At 29.7% G+C, this 22196-nt stretch overlaps 1 protein-coding gene across 1 annotated transcript; it reads left to right on the top strand.

Annotated features, from left to right (window-relative positions):
- The first annotated feature begins 11704 nt into the window (after positions 1 to 11704).
- On the top strand, positions 11705 to 12465 carry LOC121219565 (uncharacterized). The gene is made up of 2 exons (XM_041097924.1): positions 11705 to 12052; positions 12136 to 12465. Exons 1-2 carry the CDS (start codon positions 11967 to 11969, stop codon positions 12371 to 12373), a joined length of 324 nt encoding a protein of 107 aa, XP_040953858.1. The 5' UTR covers positions 11705 to 11966; the 3' UTR covers positions 12374 to 12465.
- The last annotated feature ends 9731 nt before the right edge of the window (positions 12466 to 22196 follow it).

Raw genomic sequence — 22196 nt, 5'->3', positions numbered from 1 at the left:
TGCATTAAGGGTAAAATGGTAAAAAGCATATTAACTTATAATTAAATTAAATAAAACATAATATAGCCATGAAAATGGCTTTATTTTACCGAAACTTGAGAAAGAAAAGAGGAATTTGGAGCTTTGAATTTTCGGCAATTAGAAGATTAAAATTTGGTATGTTCTTTGTTTAGTATTCGATAATTTTAACGTTTTTTAGATCGTTGCTTCGAATACTAGCTAGCCCATGCTTTAATTTTTTATTTTAATGAATATTTTAAGTTAAACCATTGATGAATTTATGAGCTTTGTGATGTTAGATGATAGATTTTGAAAGATATGTTTTGGATTAATATGTTTTGTATTGAAAATTTTGATGATTTTGAGTAATTAGGGCTAAATTGTAAAAATAATAAATTGAGGGACTAAAATGTGAAACAAATGAAATACATAGACTTGTATAATCATGGGTAAAATTCAGCCCAAGCATGGGACCTTGAAATTTTGCATATTTTGTGTTTTATGCAATAGGGACTAAATTGTGAAAAGTGTAAAATGTCAAGGGAAAATTTGTAATTTTCTCATTTACGTTTTTTTACTAAATTGAATAAAATGGTGTTTAAATAAGTTTAATTTGAATATGTTTAGATCAAGAACCAAAGAAAACGGATTTGGATCGGGGGAAAACAAAAATAATCGAATAGTCGTTTATTCCGTCCGTCGATATCCGAGGTAAGTTTATAAGCAAATAAATGCTGTTAATTTTGAATATATATGAATTTTATTTGCTAATTGGAATTTTATGAATATATATAAGTGTTGGACGAATGTTTATAAGCTTGGGAGCTATGTTTACGAGATTGATTTGATCGAGTTACGATGTTCGAAAGTCCCATATGAACCTTAGGAAATAGCTAGGATACATATGTCATGACATAGGATTCCGTTATATGTTATCATGTAAGACCACGTCTGGGACGTTGGCATCAACTTGTGTTTACATGTAAGACCCTGTCTGGGATAGTGGCATCGTTATGTGATTACATGTAATGTAACACCCCTAACCCGTATCCGTCATCGAATTAGGGTTAAAAGACATTACTAATCAAAACAGAACTTAGAACAGACATTCAGTATAGTTCAATAATTTTAACGGTTACATATAAATTGCTAGGTCTAATATTAAACATGTAAAATTTTAAACTTCTCTTTAAAATTACAATCCAGTTAAAGCATAAGAATATAAGTAATTTTCGTATGACTATTAATTTCATATACGATATATCAAAGTACGACTTTCCAAAACATTTATCTAGCCTGTACATGCCATAATTAAAATTTAAACAGTTTAATACCGAGACAGTAGATAGAGTGATGATCTTGCTGACGATCCCCGAGCTTGAAGCTTAATCTTTAAGTATATAAAACAAAAAGACATAAACAAACAAAGTAAGCTTTTATAGCTTAGTAAGTCTATTGCATAATGAAATATATATATAGAAATAATATAACTTTTTAATTTAATTTACTGAGATTGCAATTAACACATATAATTAATATTTATACATTTACTGTACTCAGACCATTTTATTTATAGTCAAATATATGTACCTGTCGAAATGCGTTTAATTGAATATATATATTTATACCAAACAATATTACAACCAAATGAATATAACCGAGCATATATGTATGTTATACACATATAATATCCAACTGTGTATGTATACTCATAATAAACTTATAACCAAATACAAATCTAATACATGTGACCAAATGCATTCATCTTCATCAAATAATTATAAATAGAGGTGTATACATTTCAAATGCATATGTAGATACTTGTCAAATACATATACCAAATATTTATACGTATACATTTATCGACTGCATAAATCGAAAGCATGTATGTATATTTTTACAAATGCATAGACCGAATATGTACATATTCATTAAACACACTTAGCCGAAGGTATATATGCTCATCAATTAAAGATAACCAAAATCATATAACTGTACACTTAATCACATTCTTTAAACAGATTCACTGGCACTTAGCCTGCTAGACTTAAAGCCTGATTCAGTACACCGGCACTTAGCCTGCTAGATATATAGTCTGAAATGTTTCACTGGCATTAAGCCTGCTGGACGTAAAGTCTGATATTGTTTCACCGGCATTAAGCCTGCTAGACGTAAAGTCTGATATTGTTTCACTGGCAATAAACCTGATAGGCACTGAGCCTAAAATCTCAATTCACAGAAGTTATATCTCATATTTGTATATATTATCCACATAAAAATTCAACTCAATAATTCATAAACTATATCTTTAATCCACATAGGTATATAAAGTTCAGACATCAAATTCAACTCAATAACTTAATTATACATCCGAACATATATATATAACTTAATACATTAAAGCCTACTACCTAATATCATGCATTCAAACACCTTATGATATTCCAAACTAATAATTTCATATCTTCAATTCCATTCAAGAATTTTTACATGAATATACATACATAATCGAACCTCCCTTATACATATATAAATTTCATACTTAAACTCATTACAGAACATATATATCTATATATATATATGCATATTTGCATAATTGAACCTCATATAAACTTGTATAAATGGCATACCTGAATTCAATACAAGGACATATACATGTATATTTGCTTATTATAGATCCAATACAAAGTTTTATACCAATATAAACCTATGTTTATTTCAGAATCTTAAGTACACACACACACACACATATATATATACCTTTTATTAAACCAATACTTTATACTTGTATATACATGTATAAATTCAAAACTTGTAGATATAAAAATATAAAACTTTTATACTCCAACTAAATTTGATAACATTTATAATTGTATATCCTTATATACCTTCATACTTTAACTAAATTCAAATGACCATATAAGTATATACCTATGATTCGAACATGTAACAATACTGCATATAATTCACTCATACTTTTAATTATTTCAACCAACATATTTTAAATTATAATTCATCAAAATACAGCACATATACATACCTATATACTGATTTTTATGACATTAAATAGCTAATAGACTTACCTCGGACAGTGTAAAATCGAAACCGGACGATTAGTCGACGACTTTAACTTTTCCTCGATCTAACTTCGATTTCTTTGGTTCTTGATCTAAATATATTCAAAATGAGATAAGTTAAATATTATTACATTCAATTTATTCCAAAAACACATGAATGGGAAAATTACCATTTTACCCCTAATATTTACATTTTTTGCAATTTAGTCCCTATTACATAAAACACAAAATACACAAAATTTGCCCATACTATACAAGGGCTGAATGTCCCTAGTGCTCATACAAGTCAACAAATTTCATTTATTTCACATTTTAGTCCCTCAAAATTTTAATTTCACAATTTAGCCCTAATTACTCAATTTCACCAAAAATTCAAAGACAAAACACGTTAATCTTTCACATATCTTTCATATTTCATCATCAACTATCACAAAGCTCAAGCATTCATCAATGGCATATCACAAAATCAACACCAAATTCTAAAATTAAAGCATGGGTCTTGTAGTACACAAAGCAACGATCTCAAAAACGTAAAAATTTTCAAAAACCGAACAAAAATGAACCTTTAATTAAGCAAGGATATGGCCGAAATTTAGAAAGCCATAGTTGAGCTTCTTTTTGCTTAACATTCGGCTTGGAGAAGATGATAAAATCATCTTTTCTTAAGTTATTTTAACTAATATATATTTTAATTACTTAATGACTACTTTAACCTTAGTTTAATTAATTATAAAACATATAACTTAAGGATAATTTAGACCATTGCAGCCCACTAACTATTAAATGGCCTAATTTCCATTTATAACCCTTATTTTTAAAAGACAACAACAATTGGGTGCTTTTAAATTTAACCCTTAAATTTTTATTTTACGCTATTAAGCCCTTTTTTATCAAATTGTGCACTCAAACGATCAAATTTTTATACAATATTTTTACACATAGTAATTCACATACTGCAAATATCAAAAATCATTTTAAAATATTTTTTGACTTGGATTTGTGGTCCCGAAACCACTTTGTTTGATTAGGGTCAAGATCGGGTTGTTACATGTAAGACCACGTATGGGACGTTGGCATTGTACGATATGTTTGACTATCTGAGTATCCTATTTAATTTCGAATGGTTCAACAGACAATGATATAGTTAAGATTGAGTGTAAAATCGAGTTAGAAAGGCTCAAGTATGTATTCATACTAAATTATGAAAATAAGGTAAGTTGAATGTTTAAATTGATGATATGATGCTATATGTTAATGTGAACTACGTGTATATATACATGTGAGAATAGGTATATTCGGCCTAATGATGTAGTTGTGTTATTGAAAATAAAGGTTAAATATACTAAGGTTCAATTGAGTATTCGGCCAAAGGAAAGTTATTACAAGTTATATATGCTTTGATATATAAGATGATATGTTGGATTGTATATGAAATTATAATGGCTTATTACTACTTAACTAGATTAAATTATGTAAATGATTAAATGTTTATTTGCTTATGACTTACTAAGCTATTTAAGCTTATTGTATGTGTGTTTGTTCGTTGTTTTATAGATTTTGGAAGCTAGTTACAAGCTCGGGGATCATCAGAGAAATCCATCACACTATCGATTACTATTTCGGTATATTTTAAAAGCTTGAATTATGAACCTATGGCATGTATAGGCTAGCACTTGTCTTGGTTGATTTTGAAATTGTAAATATAAAGCCATGCAAAAATGGCTAGAAATGATGTTTATGTTTTTTTATGTTTGGTCATGGTATATGTTCATGTTGGAAAAATTATGTTTCATGATATATATATTTGTGGTAGGATTTGCAAATGTGGATTGTTATGACTCGGTTCAAGTGAATTTGGTATGGTTGATGAATGTGTTTTAGTTGTGATTATTGTTGGCTTATTAATGAAATGTGTAGTTGGTATTATGAATTGGTTTAGAAGTGATAAATGATGTGATTATATGTTTGGTTAATGATAGGTTGATTGAATATGTATATATATATAAGTATGACATATTTCTTAATGAATGAATTGTTGGTAAATTAATTGATTGAGTATATATATATGCTGTCCAATTTGGTGTATAAAATGCTGTCCAATTTGGTGTATATATGCTGTCCAATTTGGTATATATATATGCTATCCAATTGGGTGTATAAATGTTGTCTGATTTGATGTATAAGAGCTGACCAAACAGGGTAGATTACCTATGTTTGTAATATGTAGTATAGTTAGTAAATTGAAATGAAATAAATGTGTACAAATAGATATTTTGATATATGCTTGGTATATGATATGTAATCATATATGTTTGAAAATGTTTTAAGAATTTGAATGATATCAAATTTTGTTTAGGTAAATGATAATGATATGGTTAAATTTTGAAACATGGTTGGTATATGTAATTTGATTAATGATGCATGCTTGTTTTTAATTGGTTATGTGCTTATCTTATTTGAGCGAGTGAATGATTACTATTTGAATTTGATCAAAAATATATATATATGAAATGAAATTTCGTGATTGAGTTAGTCTAATTTATGCATAAATTTTAAAATGAAAGATTGTGTTGAGTTGGGTTTTGATCGATAATGCCTCATAACCCTAATCCGGCGACGGACACAGGTTCGGGGTGTTACAATTATACAATTGAATAATGATTCATGCTATGCAATGCTAAACTTGGTCTTCCACTGTCTACACTTTTATCACTATTTATACATTGCTAAACTTAATCTTCCAATATCTACACTCTTATCATTATTTATCCCTTCTTGAATGTCAGAATTTAGATGCATACAAGACTATTCCAATTATGAGCATCAGAGTACCAGCCCATACTCCATCTATGATTATCTTTTTAATTTATCTTCGATGATGTTAGTGGAATGCACTTAATTTAGGTTTGCTAATCCACCCCAATATAGAGTAAATATTACTCTTACAACCCCTATTTCGAGTCTATGAGACCTTAAAAATAGTTTAAAAATAGGTAGGGACTAATTGGAAACAATTATGGAAATTTAGGAAATAATTAAAAAAAATTGATTTTAGGGGTCACACACTCGTGTGGCCAGGTCGTCTGCCTCACACAATTGAGACACACGCCCGTGTGGCTAGGCCGTGTGCACCCAAAAATACCTTAAAACTCAAGTTTACAATTTCCTGCTTAATTGGGCACTAAGTAACTCAATTACCGTTTAACCTATTCAAAACTCGATTAAACATGCCCAAAATTCACCAAATTCATCACCTAATATGCCTAACCAATATACCCTCATTAGTGCCACATTTTATATGTTCAAATACATCAAGAACACATCAAACATTCAAGACATTCATTCACATCACATTTACCATATTTGAACTAACTTTAAACTTCTAAAGTTACCAAATATGAAGCTAAGCACATACTAAGCATTATGCTAAGCTACCAAACTTTAAACTATCATATACCAAAATATAAACTATGCTAACATACCAACATAGTCTCAACCACAACCATATACATATTTAACCATCATTTCACTAGCAACTAAGTTAATCACACCTTATAAACAATATCAACCAAAGACTTTCTAGGAATATGCCATTACAAAATGAAATATCACCACACTTTAGCTCGGGATTTGTGATTTGATGTTGAGTCAACAATAATTCGAACAGTACCTAGCCTGCGAATGAAAAACAAAACCGCACGCTGAGTAAAACTCAGTGGTATTTTTATAATCCGAATAACATAAACTTGATATAAGTATTTAAAATGCAAAATGCAACAAGTAAGCTATGCTCATGTGTTTCAATTCAATAGTATAATTTTTGCCTATTCCTTATTCACATCTACTAAGATTTTCACATGTTCAAATATATAAGTATATATCAATGACATTTCATTAAACATTTGAATACATCATCTCATGCAATGACATGATTCATATCTTTGATCAATACTTGAATTCAATCAAGTTTCACATCTCAATTCATCATTTCATATCTCATTTCTCATATCATAATCATTTCTCATATTTTCCATTTCAATATTTTCTCATCTCATATTCACTTCTCATATTTTTTGTTTCAATATCAATCACATAAATTATTATTTTACTTTCCCCTATTAACACGACATGGACTCGGACGGATACACAGATCCAACCAACACACCAATTTGGCACCCAGTGCCTCATTGGATAAATCCAAAGTAATAACTGCACCTAGCGCTATATAAATTGACACACAGTGCCTCATCGACTCAAGGTTGAAGTAATCCCTAAGTTTTTCCTATCTTATGGCATGCCATCTATATCCGACTCAGCTCGATATAGTTAATAGAGATTCATTTCACTTTTCAATACAACCAATTTCTCAATTTCATGAATGTATATCATCACATATAAGCATATATTCAATTTGATAATAATCACATTTTTCTTAATACACATATTCATAATATACAAAATCAATCAATTTCATTTCAATTATGAATTTAATTCAATCTCGAAGTACCAAAGTACTCACCTCAAATGCTTACCATATGCAAATAATTATATATGCAATAATCTACTATTTAATTCGGATTATAGAAACACAAACCGTGAATTCTGAGCTATTCGACGTCGATTTTATCCTTCCCTTTTTTACTTGAGGATTCCGGTACAACGTTATCTACAAAAATAAACAATTAAATCACATTAATATTACACACTTCAGTTTCACATTAAATACAATTTTTACACTATATTTTACTTAATCTTCAATTTAGTCCCTAAACTGAGAATAATTTTAATCTCCATATTTAATCTCAAATTTTTATACGACTTTCACTATAAGTTAAATTTAGCTCCCCATTTTTCACTTCTACCCCTTAATTTCAAAATTTTTACAATTTAGTCCCTATTACTCAAAATCAATAATTAATTCCACAATTTAGTCCTTTTCCACTACTAACTTAAAAATCTATCTATTTAATTTCTAATACTTAAACTATTCAACAATGACAACATCTAAAATCTTGAACAATACTAAAAATTACAACATGGGTCGGGTAGTTCTAAGTATCAAAATTCTAAAAACATAAAATTTACAAGAAAATGACTAAATTACACTAACCAATTTAGAGTTTGAAAATTTTAAACCAAGTCCGAATGCTCCTCTCCTTTTCTTCAATTGTTTTCGGCTTGCATGTAAAAGAGAATGAAATTCTCTTTCATTCCACTATCAATAATGTTTCTTTTTATTATGTTTTAAATATTATTATAACATATATTATTATAACTAATATATATTAAGTTAACATAATATATATTATATATATACACATATCATAAATGTTCATGACCGTCCACTTTAATCGAAACAAAGGTGTAATTGTTTCTTTAGTCCCTTTAATTTATTTTAATTTATAATTCAACTTTTAACCATTACGCAATTTAGTTCTTGTACCTTAATAACTCCTAATTTCACGAAATTTACTATTCCAAAATTTAATTAGCTACTAAGCTAGCCTCGTAAATATTTAAAAAATATATTTATGGGTCTAGTTTACAAAGATAGAATCTTGAAAATACGTTTTCCGATACCCCTAATTATCGGGTAGTTACAGGTTCACATTGTGAAGGGTGTGGAGAACCACTAAGATTAAAGGTTTAAGGGAGTTGAGGTTGAATCTTAACCACGTGAGACTATATAATAGTCCCCTTTTTAACATGGGTGATGAGAAGGTATTTATAAAGGGAGCATAATTGGGCATGGGTCCCACTCATTGAGTTCCTTACTCTATAGGTGCAATCATAGAGTGGTAGATGTCAATCAATGTATTGTTGGAGCCAACTTGAAGGGACTAGATAAGGCGTTGGTCGGGCTTAGAATTGATGAACTAAAGGATGTCATCAAGAACTTTTCCATTTAACTTCCGAGGACTATGTTTAGGCTAAATATATTGTTTTTCCTAGCAAGGTTATGAGGTTGAGTTTTGCCATAAATGTAGCTAAGCTTCACCGAGTTCCTGTAGACACTAGTTGTATAGGCGAAGGTAAAATAAATGCAATATTTGTAACTACAATGGTATATATTTTTATTAAATTTTACTATTAGCCCCTATACTATATATAAGTTACAAATTTGGTCATTGTACTCTAATTTGGCCAATATTTTAGTCCTTATATTTTTTGAATTTTGTAATTTGATCCCGACACAAACAATAGCAATTTAATTTGTTAGGTCAAATTCTTCTATTAGTCTTGTACTATGCATAAGTTGTAGATTTAGTCCATATTCTCTAATTTAATCATTTTATTCCTTACACTTTTCAAGTTTTGAAAATTTTGTCAAGACTCAAATGGTAGCCATTAAATCCATTTAACTAAAATGAGGTGATCTTTTTGCAAGTATTCTATAAAAATAACAAACTGAAATAATATTACACATATAATAATATATTTACTATATAAAACTTTGAAAATAATACATTTTAACTTAATGGGTTTAACGAGTAACATTTAGTCATGACTAAAATTTTAAATATTAACAAAGCACAAAAACTAATTCCTGAATTTATGCATAATTTAAGTACTAAGAACAAAATTTAACTATAATTTTCAAAAGAGAAAGTACATCTTCGTTGATAGAATAATCTTTGCATGTGGTATTGCACGTGCGAAATTGGCACCGTCCAAGGAAGAGGATAACGAATGGAACAAGTCAGAGATGGATCCAACTGAAAAAAACATAAAGAGAAGTGTGACTGAGTAATATTTTATTTTATTTAAAATAAAAATAATACGTTCGATAAATAAAATTTTAAAATAACATCATGCTTTTCTTTTAAAATTCCTCTTTTATAATTTTTAATCATATTTATTATTTTAGACACAATAATTAAAATTACCTATAATCTCTCCCTAATCTATGAATAGGAGTATAATGCGTTTCAGTATACTCGAACCCACGTCCTCCTACATTAATAACAATATTTATACCATTTGAGTTTTTTATATTTGGGATATACTTTTTAAAAATTCAAAAAAATATAATTAATAAATATGTAATTATAAAAATATATTTAAAAATAAGATAAGATTTAGATTTAATCAAAAAAATTAAGACATTAAAAAGCATGATATCTTAAGTTTAAATTAATCGGATATTTTTAAATTCTATATTAAAATATATAAATAAATCAAAACATTCTTATAGTAATATTAATTATTTGTATTTTTAAAATTTTATATTAAAATATAGATAAATAAAAACACTCACATAATAATTATTATTATTTAAAAATATAAAATTCTAATAAAGTATATCCAATAAAAAATAAGTGCTGACAGAGCCATGTCGGTATCTTGAAGACCATGATACCCTTTGGTCAAACACTGATTTTTCTGCAATCAAATTGTCTGATGCCAGGTTTCACATTGTCATTTACCACGGTCAACCCTTTGACCAGGGTAATAATCCTCCGCCATTGCTTTTACTTTCCCATCCTAACCTAAAAATATAATTATTACAACAGCCAATCAAGTTCCACCACGTCACAAATATTCTATTTCATAGTTAAGCTCACGTATCTATGAAAATGAAAACATTGTGGTTATAGTTATAGTACCCAGAAAGCAATTTAAACATGCATTCAATGTTTTGAAAGTTGATCAGATGACTTCCTCATTTTTATTAGAAATTTTTCATACCGGACAAATTGGGTTTTAGTTCGATTAATATTTATATTATTGACAGTATAGGAATACATGAATTCGAGTATGTTGAAGTACATTATCCTCTTATTTAAAGATTGGAGAGAAGTTATGAGTATTTCTAGATATTATATAAAAAATTCCATATTTTAATAATTATCTTATTTGAATGCAAAACAAAGTATAATCACATAATTGAAATGGTAAACAAATTAGCTTAAAAATCAACATAAAAAATTATATTAAATATCTAAGAGCTTAGAATTTTCTATTTGCACCAAAAAAAATTATATACATGGTTGGTATCATTATTTTCCTTAAAAGGTTGTTTTTTAATTTCAAATATAATTTTTTTATTAAATTTGAAGTTGAATTAAATTTGATTTTATATCGAGTTAAGTTTTTTAAACTCTATGTTTTCCATTTATAATATTCAAATTTGAAATTTTACTTTAAAAATATATAAAAATCTTTAATATTGATACCAGTACTATAGAGTCGAATTGTATTTTGTCTATTCTACTAAAAAAATAGGTAAATTAATCTATATACATTAGACCAAAGAGTAAATTAGTCATTTTGTTAAAAATTTCATCTATTTTCACTAGTAAAAATTGGCCCTTATATGTCAACATAAAATACACATGGCATATCATATATCACTATTTAATTATTCTATCAAGCACGTCAATTTTTAATGATACAAATAAATAAAAATATTAATAGAAATGACTAATTTATTCTTAAATATTTAATAATTTATCTATTTTTAATAAAAGGGACAAATATTCAAATAGAAAAGATTAAAAAAGTGGAATTATAGATTTGCAAAACAAAGAAAAGGTGGGATGGTCATAATTTCATGTAGTTTTGGCGGTGGGAAATGAAACCCTTTGCTTTGAACATTTCCTATTTTGAACATCCTTGAATAGAAATAGAAGTGGAAGCATTGTGAGATAAGGGGCAAAGGGAGGTAAAGATGGTCGGTTTAACTTATATTATTTTCCTCATGAAAATGACATAATAGCCAAAAAACCGATGGCAAATAAAGTCAAAATGTTAATTATGAGGCAGGCATACCAATAACCATCTTCTGCTTCTCTGCACTGCCTACCCTTTAACTAAGACCCTCTGTTTTGCCCTATATATATACCCTTTTCACTGCCCCTGTCAAACCTCAAATCCATAATTTCATCCATGGCTGATAATAACCTAAGGATTGTTGTGGAGAAAACCCCTTCAGAATCTAAGCTTTCGGAGCTTAACATCAAGTGTTGGCCCAAGTAAGCTCTTTTTTCTCTCTTTTGTTTGTTTATGTCGTATGATTGAAAAGGCTAAAAAAGGGTGTTTGCGTTTTTGGAAATAGATGGGGTTGCTCACCTGGGAAATACCAGTTGAAGTTTGATGCAGAGGAAACATGTTATTTGCTGAAAGGGAAAGTGAGGGTATACCCAAAAGGTTCGACAGAGTTTGTAGAGTTTGGTGCAGGAGATCTTGTTACTATCCCTAAAGGGCTTAGTTGCACTTGGGATGTCTCTGTTGCTGTTGATAAACACTATAAATTCGAGTCTTCTTCACCACCTCCTTCTTCTTCCCGTCAGTAATATAATCCTTCTGCTATATCTCCACTCATTCTTTCAAATTCTTTTTTTGTTAATTACTAGTGCAAATTAATTTCTTCTCTTTTTCTTTTTAATTTAAGCCTGTATTTATATTATTAAAAATTGATGTATTTATGGAATAATTAGATAGTAACATGTAATATGTCACGGGTTGAATATTTTAAACATTTAAGATGTTTAAAACTACTCACAGTCTCTACTAACTCATGAATAAAAGAGTAATGCATTTTATCGTACTTAAAATTATATTTTTTTAAATTGACAATAATATTCATATTAATTAATTTAATACTCAATTAAATAAAAGAGGAGGAGTTAGAAATTGGTAATAAAAGATATTTTTGAGAAAAGAAGGGAAAGGGAAGCACCTAGTCAATTTATGTCTCATTCAAATCTTCTTTTTGAGTCTTTAAATAAGCTTTAAATGTTTCCTTTGACTGGTCAATCTTTGATATTTTTGTTTATCGCATAATGAATATTTTGATGAAAATGAAAAGATGTTATTAAAATTAATTAATTTATTAATCGAGTAATAAAAATGTGTAATTATTTTAAAAGGAAAAGTATACGAATAAATTAGAAAGTAGAGGTTTTTACGGGTTGGGTTCATTTAAAATTTTAGGCTCGTTTGTTAAGTTCGGGACTAATTTTGCTTGAAAAATAGATCTAAAATTTTATTCGAGGCTTGATCCACTTGTATTAATTTTTTATATTATTTTTAAAAATATATATAATAATCAAAAATATTAAAAATATTAAAATAAATGTTTTTTAACAAATTAAAAATAAATTTTAAAAAATATATATACTTAAATAACATTAAGATATATGCAACTTAACAAGCAAATATCTTTAAAATAGTAACAAAATTAATAATAAAACAAGAGTTATATAATATTAAAATAATAACAACAAAATAGTAGTAATATAATTGTAAAATGGTAGCAAAATAGTGAAAAAAACCAAGAAAATAGCAACAAAATAATAAAAAACAGCAAAAAAAAAAGAGAAAACAATTGCAAATTTTTTTATCTTGCATATTTGGGTCGGGCTTGGGCCAAAAAAGCCTTACCGAGGCCTGAATCATTTTTTAAACAAGTATTATTTTTTTGTTCGAACCTATTTTTCGAGCCTATATTTTTACCGAAGCCCTCTCACTTTTCAGGCAGCCCGGCCCATGGACAAGTTTAGTAGAAAGTAGTTACTTTTATTATTTTAAACTTTCAATTTGAAAATATAAAAATAATTATTTATTAAAAGTTTTAGGATAAATTACACTGAAAGTCATTCTAAAATACAAATGATCTTATTTTGGTCACTCTAATTTTTTTAATTTAATCACTCCAGATAAAATAGTTGTTCAAATTAGTCATTCTCGTTAAAATATTTCGTTTCTTTCTAATGGATTACTGATGTAGCACATTAGCCGATTGAATGATGACACATGACACATTTTGTTGACTTTTGACTAATGACTAGGGACCTCTCTATAATTAATCCAAAATATTTTATTTTTTAAAATTAAATTAATAAAATATAAATTAAAATATAAAGTGAGCTTTTTTAACTCTTGAATGATCATCATCTTCATCATATTTCTAACAACGAAGATCATCATTTGATAAAAATCAAGGGATTAAATTTCATACTCAAGGAGATTAAGACCATTTCATTTTAACCATGACTCATATTTTTATTTTCCTTTTTTTTTTCACTTAAGGAAAGTTAAATTTAAAAAAAATCTAATAATTGATTATTATCATTTTGGGACCTGAATTTCACAACTTTTTTCATATTGGAGTTTGAATTTTTTAATAAATTAGACTTTGAACTTGACGTTTTTTTTCCATATTGTGGCATGAATTTTTTTATCTAAGTTAGACCCTAAACTTGACAATCGTTCCCACATTGGGTCTTGAAATTTTTTTCTAAATTAATCCTTGAAAATCCTAAAATTTAGACCCAATATAAAACTAATTACCAAATTCAATACTAACTCCGGGAAAAAAAATCAAACCTCAATATAAAAAAATTTGTTAATTCATGGCTTAAATGATATAATCTAAGTTTATAACATTTCCTTTTGCTTACATGGCTTCTAGGTCAAAGTTTGAATTCATTTTCAAGTAACGAGTGAAATCCAACTCAAGTTCGAGAGACTCTGACAAAGTAGGACTCAGGTTATTTTACCTATCTGACCCCAAAAAATAAATGTTTATTGTTGACACCATTTTTTGATGAAAACGGGGTTGACTTGAGTTTTGAAAAATGAAAACAAAAACGGGAGTCGCCACCGATTCTTTTTTGATGAGTTGTGATCGGGTCACCATGTAAAAGTGGTTGTTTTTAATAAACGGTTTGATTTTATTAAAACAACGATTTTGGCCCACGAAATTTAGAAAAACGGGTTCGGGAGTCGGTTACGTACGAGGAAGGATTAGCACCCTCGTAACGCCCAAAATTGGTACCTAGTTGATTAGTTAATGTCTTAATGTCGAAAATTGAAAACTTTAAAGAAATTTAAAATACGATCCTTAAAAAAAACTCAAATGGCATGGATTAAAATTCAAGAGGATATTTGGCTATTTGGTTAAACGAGAAATCGAAAACCAGCACATTAGGGCACGTTCCTCGAATTTCCAAACGCAAAACATTGCCTTATTTTGAAATTTTTGGAAGAATATTTAGCTATTTGGTTGAACGAGAAAAATCGAAACCCAGCACATTAGGGCACATTTTCTCGAATTTCCAAATGCAAAACATTGCCTTATTTTGAAATTTTTAAAAGGATATTTAGCTATTTGGTTGAACGAGAAAAATCGAAACCCAGCACATTAGGGCACGTTTTCTTGAATTTCCAAACGCAAAATATTGCCTTACTTTAAAAAAAATTTCTTTTTGAAGTATGGTGTTAATATGCATAATGGAATAATAAATATGATAATATGAATGAAAATAATATGAGCAAAAACGAAAAGTAAAAATAAAAAAAAAGAACAAATCAATCATGTATATACAATAACAAATAAATAAATAAATAAACTAAAACATAAAAAATTGGACATATAAATAAATAAATGAACATAAAGTAAAAATATATATAATAATAATAAAGGAAAATAGATAAAAATCCTAAAATATGAAAATATGTTTGTACATATAAGGGAAATATATATGTATGTGTATACATAAAATTGTAAAAATATGAAATATATATATGTTTTAAAGTTATTAAATATAAAAGTTTATGTAAGTATATATATATGTATATTTATGAAAATGAAATATATATATAAACATATATGTAGGTATGTGTAAATATTATATAATAAAAATATATATGTACGGGCATAATGCATATATGTATGTATATATATATGAAATAAAAATAAAACTAAAAATAATATAAAACTAATTAAAATATTATCACAATAATAATGAATAAATAAAAGAAAAATAAAACTAATAATGATCAATAATAATAATAGTAATAATATGAAATTTATTAAGAAAATAAACAAAATAACAAAAGGACTAAATTAAAAATTTAAAACGAAATTCGAGGTTAAATCGCAAATAAATAAAAGAGAAAGGACCAGACTGAACGCGCTGAAAAACTAGGAGGGGGAAAATGGGAAATAATCCCATTCTTGCAAAACGCGAGTTCCAGTAGGGACTAAATTGAAAACACAATAAATTTATGGGTAAAATTTAAAGAAATTAAAAGAACCTAATTTAAAAAGCATTAAAAAGCGAAAGGGCTAAACGCGCAATTAGCCCTTCCGTCAAAAACACGCGGATCCTCTGGGGCAGGCAGGTCGGGTCTCGGGTCAAGAGCCCAAAACGACGTCGTTTTGGGGCTTTCCTGACCCTATCAAAACAGCGCCGTTTACTTGGGGTATTTAAACCCCTTTTTCTTCAAAAAAAAACATTTCAGATACCATTTAAAAAAATTTTCAAAAACCCTTCCTTTTTCTCTCAACCATCCGTCCAGAGCCCAGAAGCCGGCGAACATGGCCGCCACGTCGTCGCCGTGCCAGCCACCGTCCACGGTGGCCGAAAAATTCAAAGGTAATTTTTTTATATATACATATATATATTTATAGTTCCCCTAAAAATGAAAGAAAAATAAAAAGTTTAAATAGAAACGGTTAAAAAAATAAAACGAATAAAAAACCTTTGAATTTCTACTTCTTTTCTTTTCGAATCTGCTTTGTTTTTATTATTTTCATTTGAATCGGGTTTTTGGAAAGCCAAAGAAAACTCCCTGTTTTTTACAAACATAAAGATCGCTTCCCCCCTTTTTTTACATTTTCGAATGGTTTTTATATAGCTATTTTTTACATATTTTTTTACTTGTCATTTCTTTCTCTGATTTTGTAAGCAAGTGGCGATGGTGATGGAGCAAGTGGGTTGCGACGGTGGCAGTGGCGTGTGCCACTTGCGCTGATGGAGGCGGCGCCGGGCTAAAAGACCCTAGGTGCGGCGCACCTAGGGTTTGAAATTTTTTTGTTTTTTTGTATTGTAGTTTGGGATTTGGGGCTAGGGTTAGGTTAGTGGGCCATTCAGGTTTCAGGCTTGGTTTAATTTGTTGGGTCTTGGGTTTGGGTTGTAATTGGGTTTTATGTTTGGGTAGTGGGAAAAATTGGGTTGTACAGTTATATAAATGACCTTAGTTCAAAAACAATCATCTAAATATCCTGAAATGAATAGTAAATTGGGTTGTGGACACTAGATGGCTAACACCTACATTATATCTTGTGTCAGGGAGTAAAAAAAAACAACTTTTGGGGGTTTTTGACGTCAGATGACTAACACCCATGTATTTTTTTTCAAACCGTATCATACTGGTATATTTAAAAAAAAATTGGGGTGTTGTGACACTGATGGCCGGCACCCCTTTATCTAAATAAAAAAATTTTGGGGTGTTAGGACACTAATGGCCAACACGTCTTTATCTAATTAAAAAAAATTTTGGGTGCTGGGACACTGATGGCTAGAACCTCTTTTCCAGAATTAAAAAAATTTGGGGGTATTGGGACACTGATGGCTGACAACCCTTCATCAGATAAAAAAAATTTAGGGTTGTGGCCAGTGCATTGCCGACACCCCTTTTGTATTTCGAAAAAAATTATTATTTTTGGGTGCTAGACTTCCATTACCCGACACTGTTTTTTGTCTTCCATTTGAGTTTTTTGTTTGTTTTATCAGTCGAAACTCAAAATTAAGCATATCAGTGTTTTGTTTGTTAAGGAGGAAGTAGATATTGTTAAAGATGAGTTCCCAAATTTTGTTAATGTATGTTCATTTCGATAGAGAAATGATAAATACAACTGAAGAAGATTGTGCCTTTCAAAGTCGCTAAAAAATCAGAATAAGATTCAACAAGCGTGTTTTGCTAGTGAATTTGAAATAGAAGATCAGTATAAAAATAGCTACTCGTTGTGGGAAGCAAATGTTAAGATTGTTTTACAAATTTTCGATTCCAACAAATCCACTCAAGTTCTCAGAAATTGAGCATGAAGATAATGATGATCTAGGGACAATGATAGCAATTTATTTCCCCCCAGAGATAGAGAATCCTAGCACAGTTGAGTTGTTCGTAGAGATAGTTGATCTGGAACCTATTCAAGTTGTAATTTCAGTAAGTTAGTGTCATGGATTTGGTTTTGATCTTAATGTCTGTTGGAAAGATCAATCCAGCTATGAAGGGTCACTAAAAACTCCCGAAAATCCAAACTATGGTGGATGTTCGTATAACATCTCAATCTTGTGTCCTCGTCTAGAGATTCATCTAGAGGTGTTGGACACCGTAGCAGATGATGATGAAGTGTCCTGTAGCAACCCGTTTTTAATAAAATCAGAATAGTGGTTTCGGGACCATAAATCCGAGTCTAAAAGAAAAATTATTTTAATATTATTTCATGGTCTACATTATAATTGAAATATCGTATGAAAATTTCGTAAAGAAATTTTATTGGCTACATGTCTAATTAGATGGAAAGGACCAAATTGCATAAAATACAAAAGTTAAGTTCTAGTAGCTATAGGTATTGTAATAGGCCATTTTTTCCTGGGCCCAACAAAAAAAACAAACCAAAAAAATAAATTAACAGTCTCAGTCCACTTACAATAGGCCCAAACAGCCCAAACCTAAAATAAAAAAACCCTAGGCGGCCCGATAAGCCCAAAAACTTAAACAATGTTAGAAAACCCTAGCCTCCCTAAACACTAGCTTGTCGACGCCCCTAGCCTCTGTTGCTATCAGAACCACCTGCGCCACACGCCATTACCGGTCGAGGCTCGCTTGTCACCGGCCATCGCACGCCTCTGACACCTACAAAGAGAAATCAATGCAAGATAGTAGAAACAATAGCAAAACGACAAAAAAAAAAGAAATTAGGAGTTTTGTAAATTGGCTATAAAAGCCGAAATATTCTTGTAATTAGCCCAATTTGCCCAAGCCTAATTTACAAATAAAAATTACAAACCCAAGACAATAAAAATTACAGCCCAAAAATTAAAGGCCCAACAGGCCCAAAACCTAAAACATTTTCAGAAAACCCTAGCCTCTGTTGCACCTAATCCTAGCCTGCCGCCGCCCTTAACCTCTGCTGCTATCAGCATTGCCACTGCCGTAGCCACCAACTCCACCTACCGCCGCCCACTTGCACCTGCAAAGATTAAAAGAAGAAGTGACAGTATGGACTAAAAAATGTGTAAAAATGGCTATATAAGCCATTCAAACCGATTTGTAAAAGAGATTTTTTTTGGAGAAATAAAAAAAAGATTCAAAAAACAAATAATAGCGACAAAGCAGAGAGAAGAGAAGCAAAAAAGTTCAAAAGGTCTTTAGTAGAGAGAAGAGAAGAAAAAACGTTCAAAAGGTCTTTTCTTTTTTACTTTTAGTTTTCGAAACCTTTTTTAAAATCTTTTTACTTTTGTTTTGTTTTTTTTTAAAAAAAACTATATATATAAAAATATAAAATATATATAAAAAAGCTTACCTTTTTCATTTTTCCGGTCACCGTGGACGGCGGCGTTGTCACCGGTGACCGGCGGCCGGAGCGATGGTGACTCGCCGGAGCCTTTGCCAGATTCTGGACTAAAAGAAAGGAAGAGAAGAGAGGGGAGAGCTTTTGAGAGGTTTTTTGGAGTTTTTTTAGAAAGGGTTAAAAATTGCTTTTTTTTCTTTTGATTTTTAACTTATATAGACTCATTAAACGACAACGTTTTGGGCTTAAACATCAATGGCCAAAACGGCGCCATTTTGCATAAGACCCATCCGACCCAACCCGCTCCATGGCTAGGATCCGCGTGTTTTTGTTGGAAGGGCTAATTGCACCTTTAGCCCTTCCACTTTTTTAATGGTTTTTTAATTGAGTATTTTCTGAAATAATTGGACCTGTTGCATACCAATTAGCCCTACCACCAGAGCTTGACAAAATTCACAATGTCTTTTACGTGTCTATGTTACAACGGTATCGGTCAGACCCTTCACATGTTATTTCTCTGACAAATGTTAAAATTCAGCCCGATATGACATACAGTGAAGAACCAATCAAAATTCTGCAACATAAGGTGAAAGAACTGAGAAATAAAAAGGTAGCTTTAGTAAAAGTCCTCTGGCAACGACATGGAATTGAAGAGGCTACCTGGGAACCTGAAGAAACTATGAGAAAGAAATATTCAAACCTTTTTACTAGTAAGATTTTCGAGGACGAAAATTCTTTTAGAGGGGAGAGTTGTAACAACTCGTTTTCAGTGAAATCGGAACAGTAGTTTTGGGACCACAAATCTGAGTCTGGAAGAAAAATTATTTTAATATTATTTCATGGTCTACATTATGATTGAAATAACGTAAAGAAATTTTATCGGTTACATGTCTAATTAAATGGAAAGGACCAAATTGCATAAAATATAAAAGTTGAGTTCTAGTAGCTATAGGTATCATATAGCTATGGAATTCAAAATTGGAGGTCCTTATATGGCAAATAGACCATTTAGAGGATTTAAGTATGATTAGTCATCAATGAAAAATTTAATAAGGAAAAAGATGAAATTGGAAAGTAAAAGATAAAAAGATGATAAATAATAAAATAAACTAAAATATCATCAAATTATCATCTTTTCCAATTAAAAAGACACAGAAACCCTAGTTTGAAGAGCTTGAAGTTAGCAAGCTTATTTGGCTTAATTAGGTATGAATTCTTGTCTCGTTTTTAGTAATTTTTATATTTCAGAAATCGTAATAGCTTAATCTAACTATCTCGAGGATTAATTTGTAAAACTATCAAAGTGTTAGGGTTTTTCCGTGGATGAGTATGCATGAATTATGAAGTTTTATAGTAAAAAATGAAAAGTTGTTGATAGATAAACAACTTTTGTAGAGATAAATTTGATAAAATTATGGTTTAAGGACTAAATTGAAAAGATGTAAAATTAATGAAAAAACTCTAAATTTTATGAAATACATGGGCTTATAATGTTATATGTAAAAGTAGGCTAGGCTTGGAATAAGGATTAAATTGCATGAATTTCATTTTCTGAGCCTAGGGACAAAATTGTAATTAATCAAAAATATAGGGGTAAAATGGCAATTTTGCCTAAGATGTGAATTGGATTGAATTGAATAATAATTATATAAAATTAATGCTAAATCCATTCGTATAGATCCGGATAGATCAAATACGGAGATAAATCTAAGAAAAGAAAAAGTAGCGGATTAGAAGCTTTTGTGTACACGAATATTGTCGAGGTAAGTTCGTGTAACTAAATTGCAGATTTATATGTTTTAAATTGAATGTTATATATTTGAAATGTATAAGTGCCATGTATATGAAAGCAATCACATATCCGATAATTACTGACAAGTATTAAGTCTTATTTGAATAAATGAAATTCGATGGATACAGGGTTCTCCAATTGGTTGTGGTCCACCATGTGTTGCGGACACACCACAGCTTGAAAGAACGTCCCGATATATGACTCTTCAGAGCTTCCCCATTAAAGGCTCTTTCATGAGATTCCTAATTAATGGCTCTCCGGAGCTTCTCGATATTGATTCGCTTGAACTTCTCGTTACATGGCTCACATGAGTTTCCCGTTATATGGCTCGACAAAGCTTCCCAATGACATGCTCGTATGAGCATTCCCGAATATGAATTGACGTATTAAAGTTGTACACTTCTTATGTACTACCCGTGTATCCACTGATATTTCAAATGGTTCAACGTACAAAGTTCTGATATGAGATAACGTGAATTCAAAACGAATTATTATGTGTAAATGCTTGAAATACATGGATATGGTTATTACATGATATATGGATACAAGATGTGAAAAGTATATGTATATGGAAATATGATTATTGTTGAGTTCATACATGTTCCTTGATATTTATATGAAATACATGTCTAACATGATTGATGAGGATATGTGCTAGGGCTTTTAGCCAATTTGCTTGAGTATGCCTTGTATGTTTCCTTTAATGTGATTAAATGGTAAGTTAAATTCTATGTTATACGAACTTGCTAAGCTTTAAAGCTTACTCTGTTTATTTTCCCTGTTTTATAGTAATTCGGAAGCTCGTTGGGTTGGAAGCTTGGCGGAGATATCTCAAACCATCCATCAACACATTTCGGTATAAATAGAAAATTAACTTTGGTTATAATGGCATGTATAGGTTAATAGACCAATGTTGGCAAGTAAATGTTTGGTTAAAACTAGCCATTGGTATGGCTTGTATAATGGCCTTGATATGTTTGATGTATGTTTGAAATTGATGAATGATGGAAATCATATA

Source organism: Gossypium hirsutum, chromosome D07 (genome assembly GCF_007990345.1).
Source record: "Gossypium hirsutum isolate 1008001.06 chromosome D07, Gossypium_hirsutum_v2.1, whole genome shotgun sequence".
Lineage (NCBI taxonomy): Eukaryota > Viridiplantae > Streptophyta > Magnoliopsida > Malvales > Malvaceae > Gossypium > Gossypium hirsutum.
This window is presented reverse-complemented; position numbering and strand designations above follow the sequence as displayed.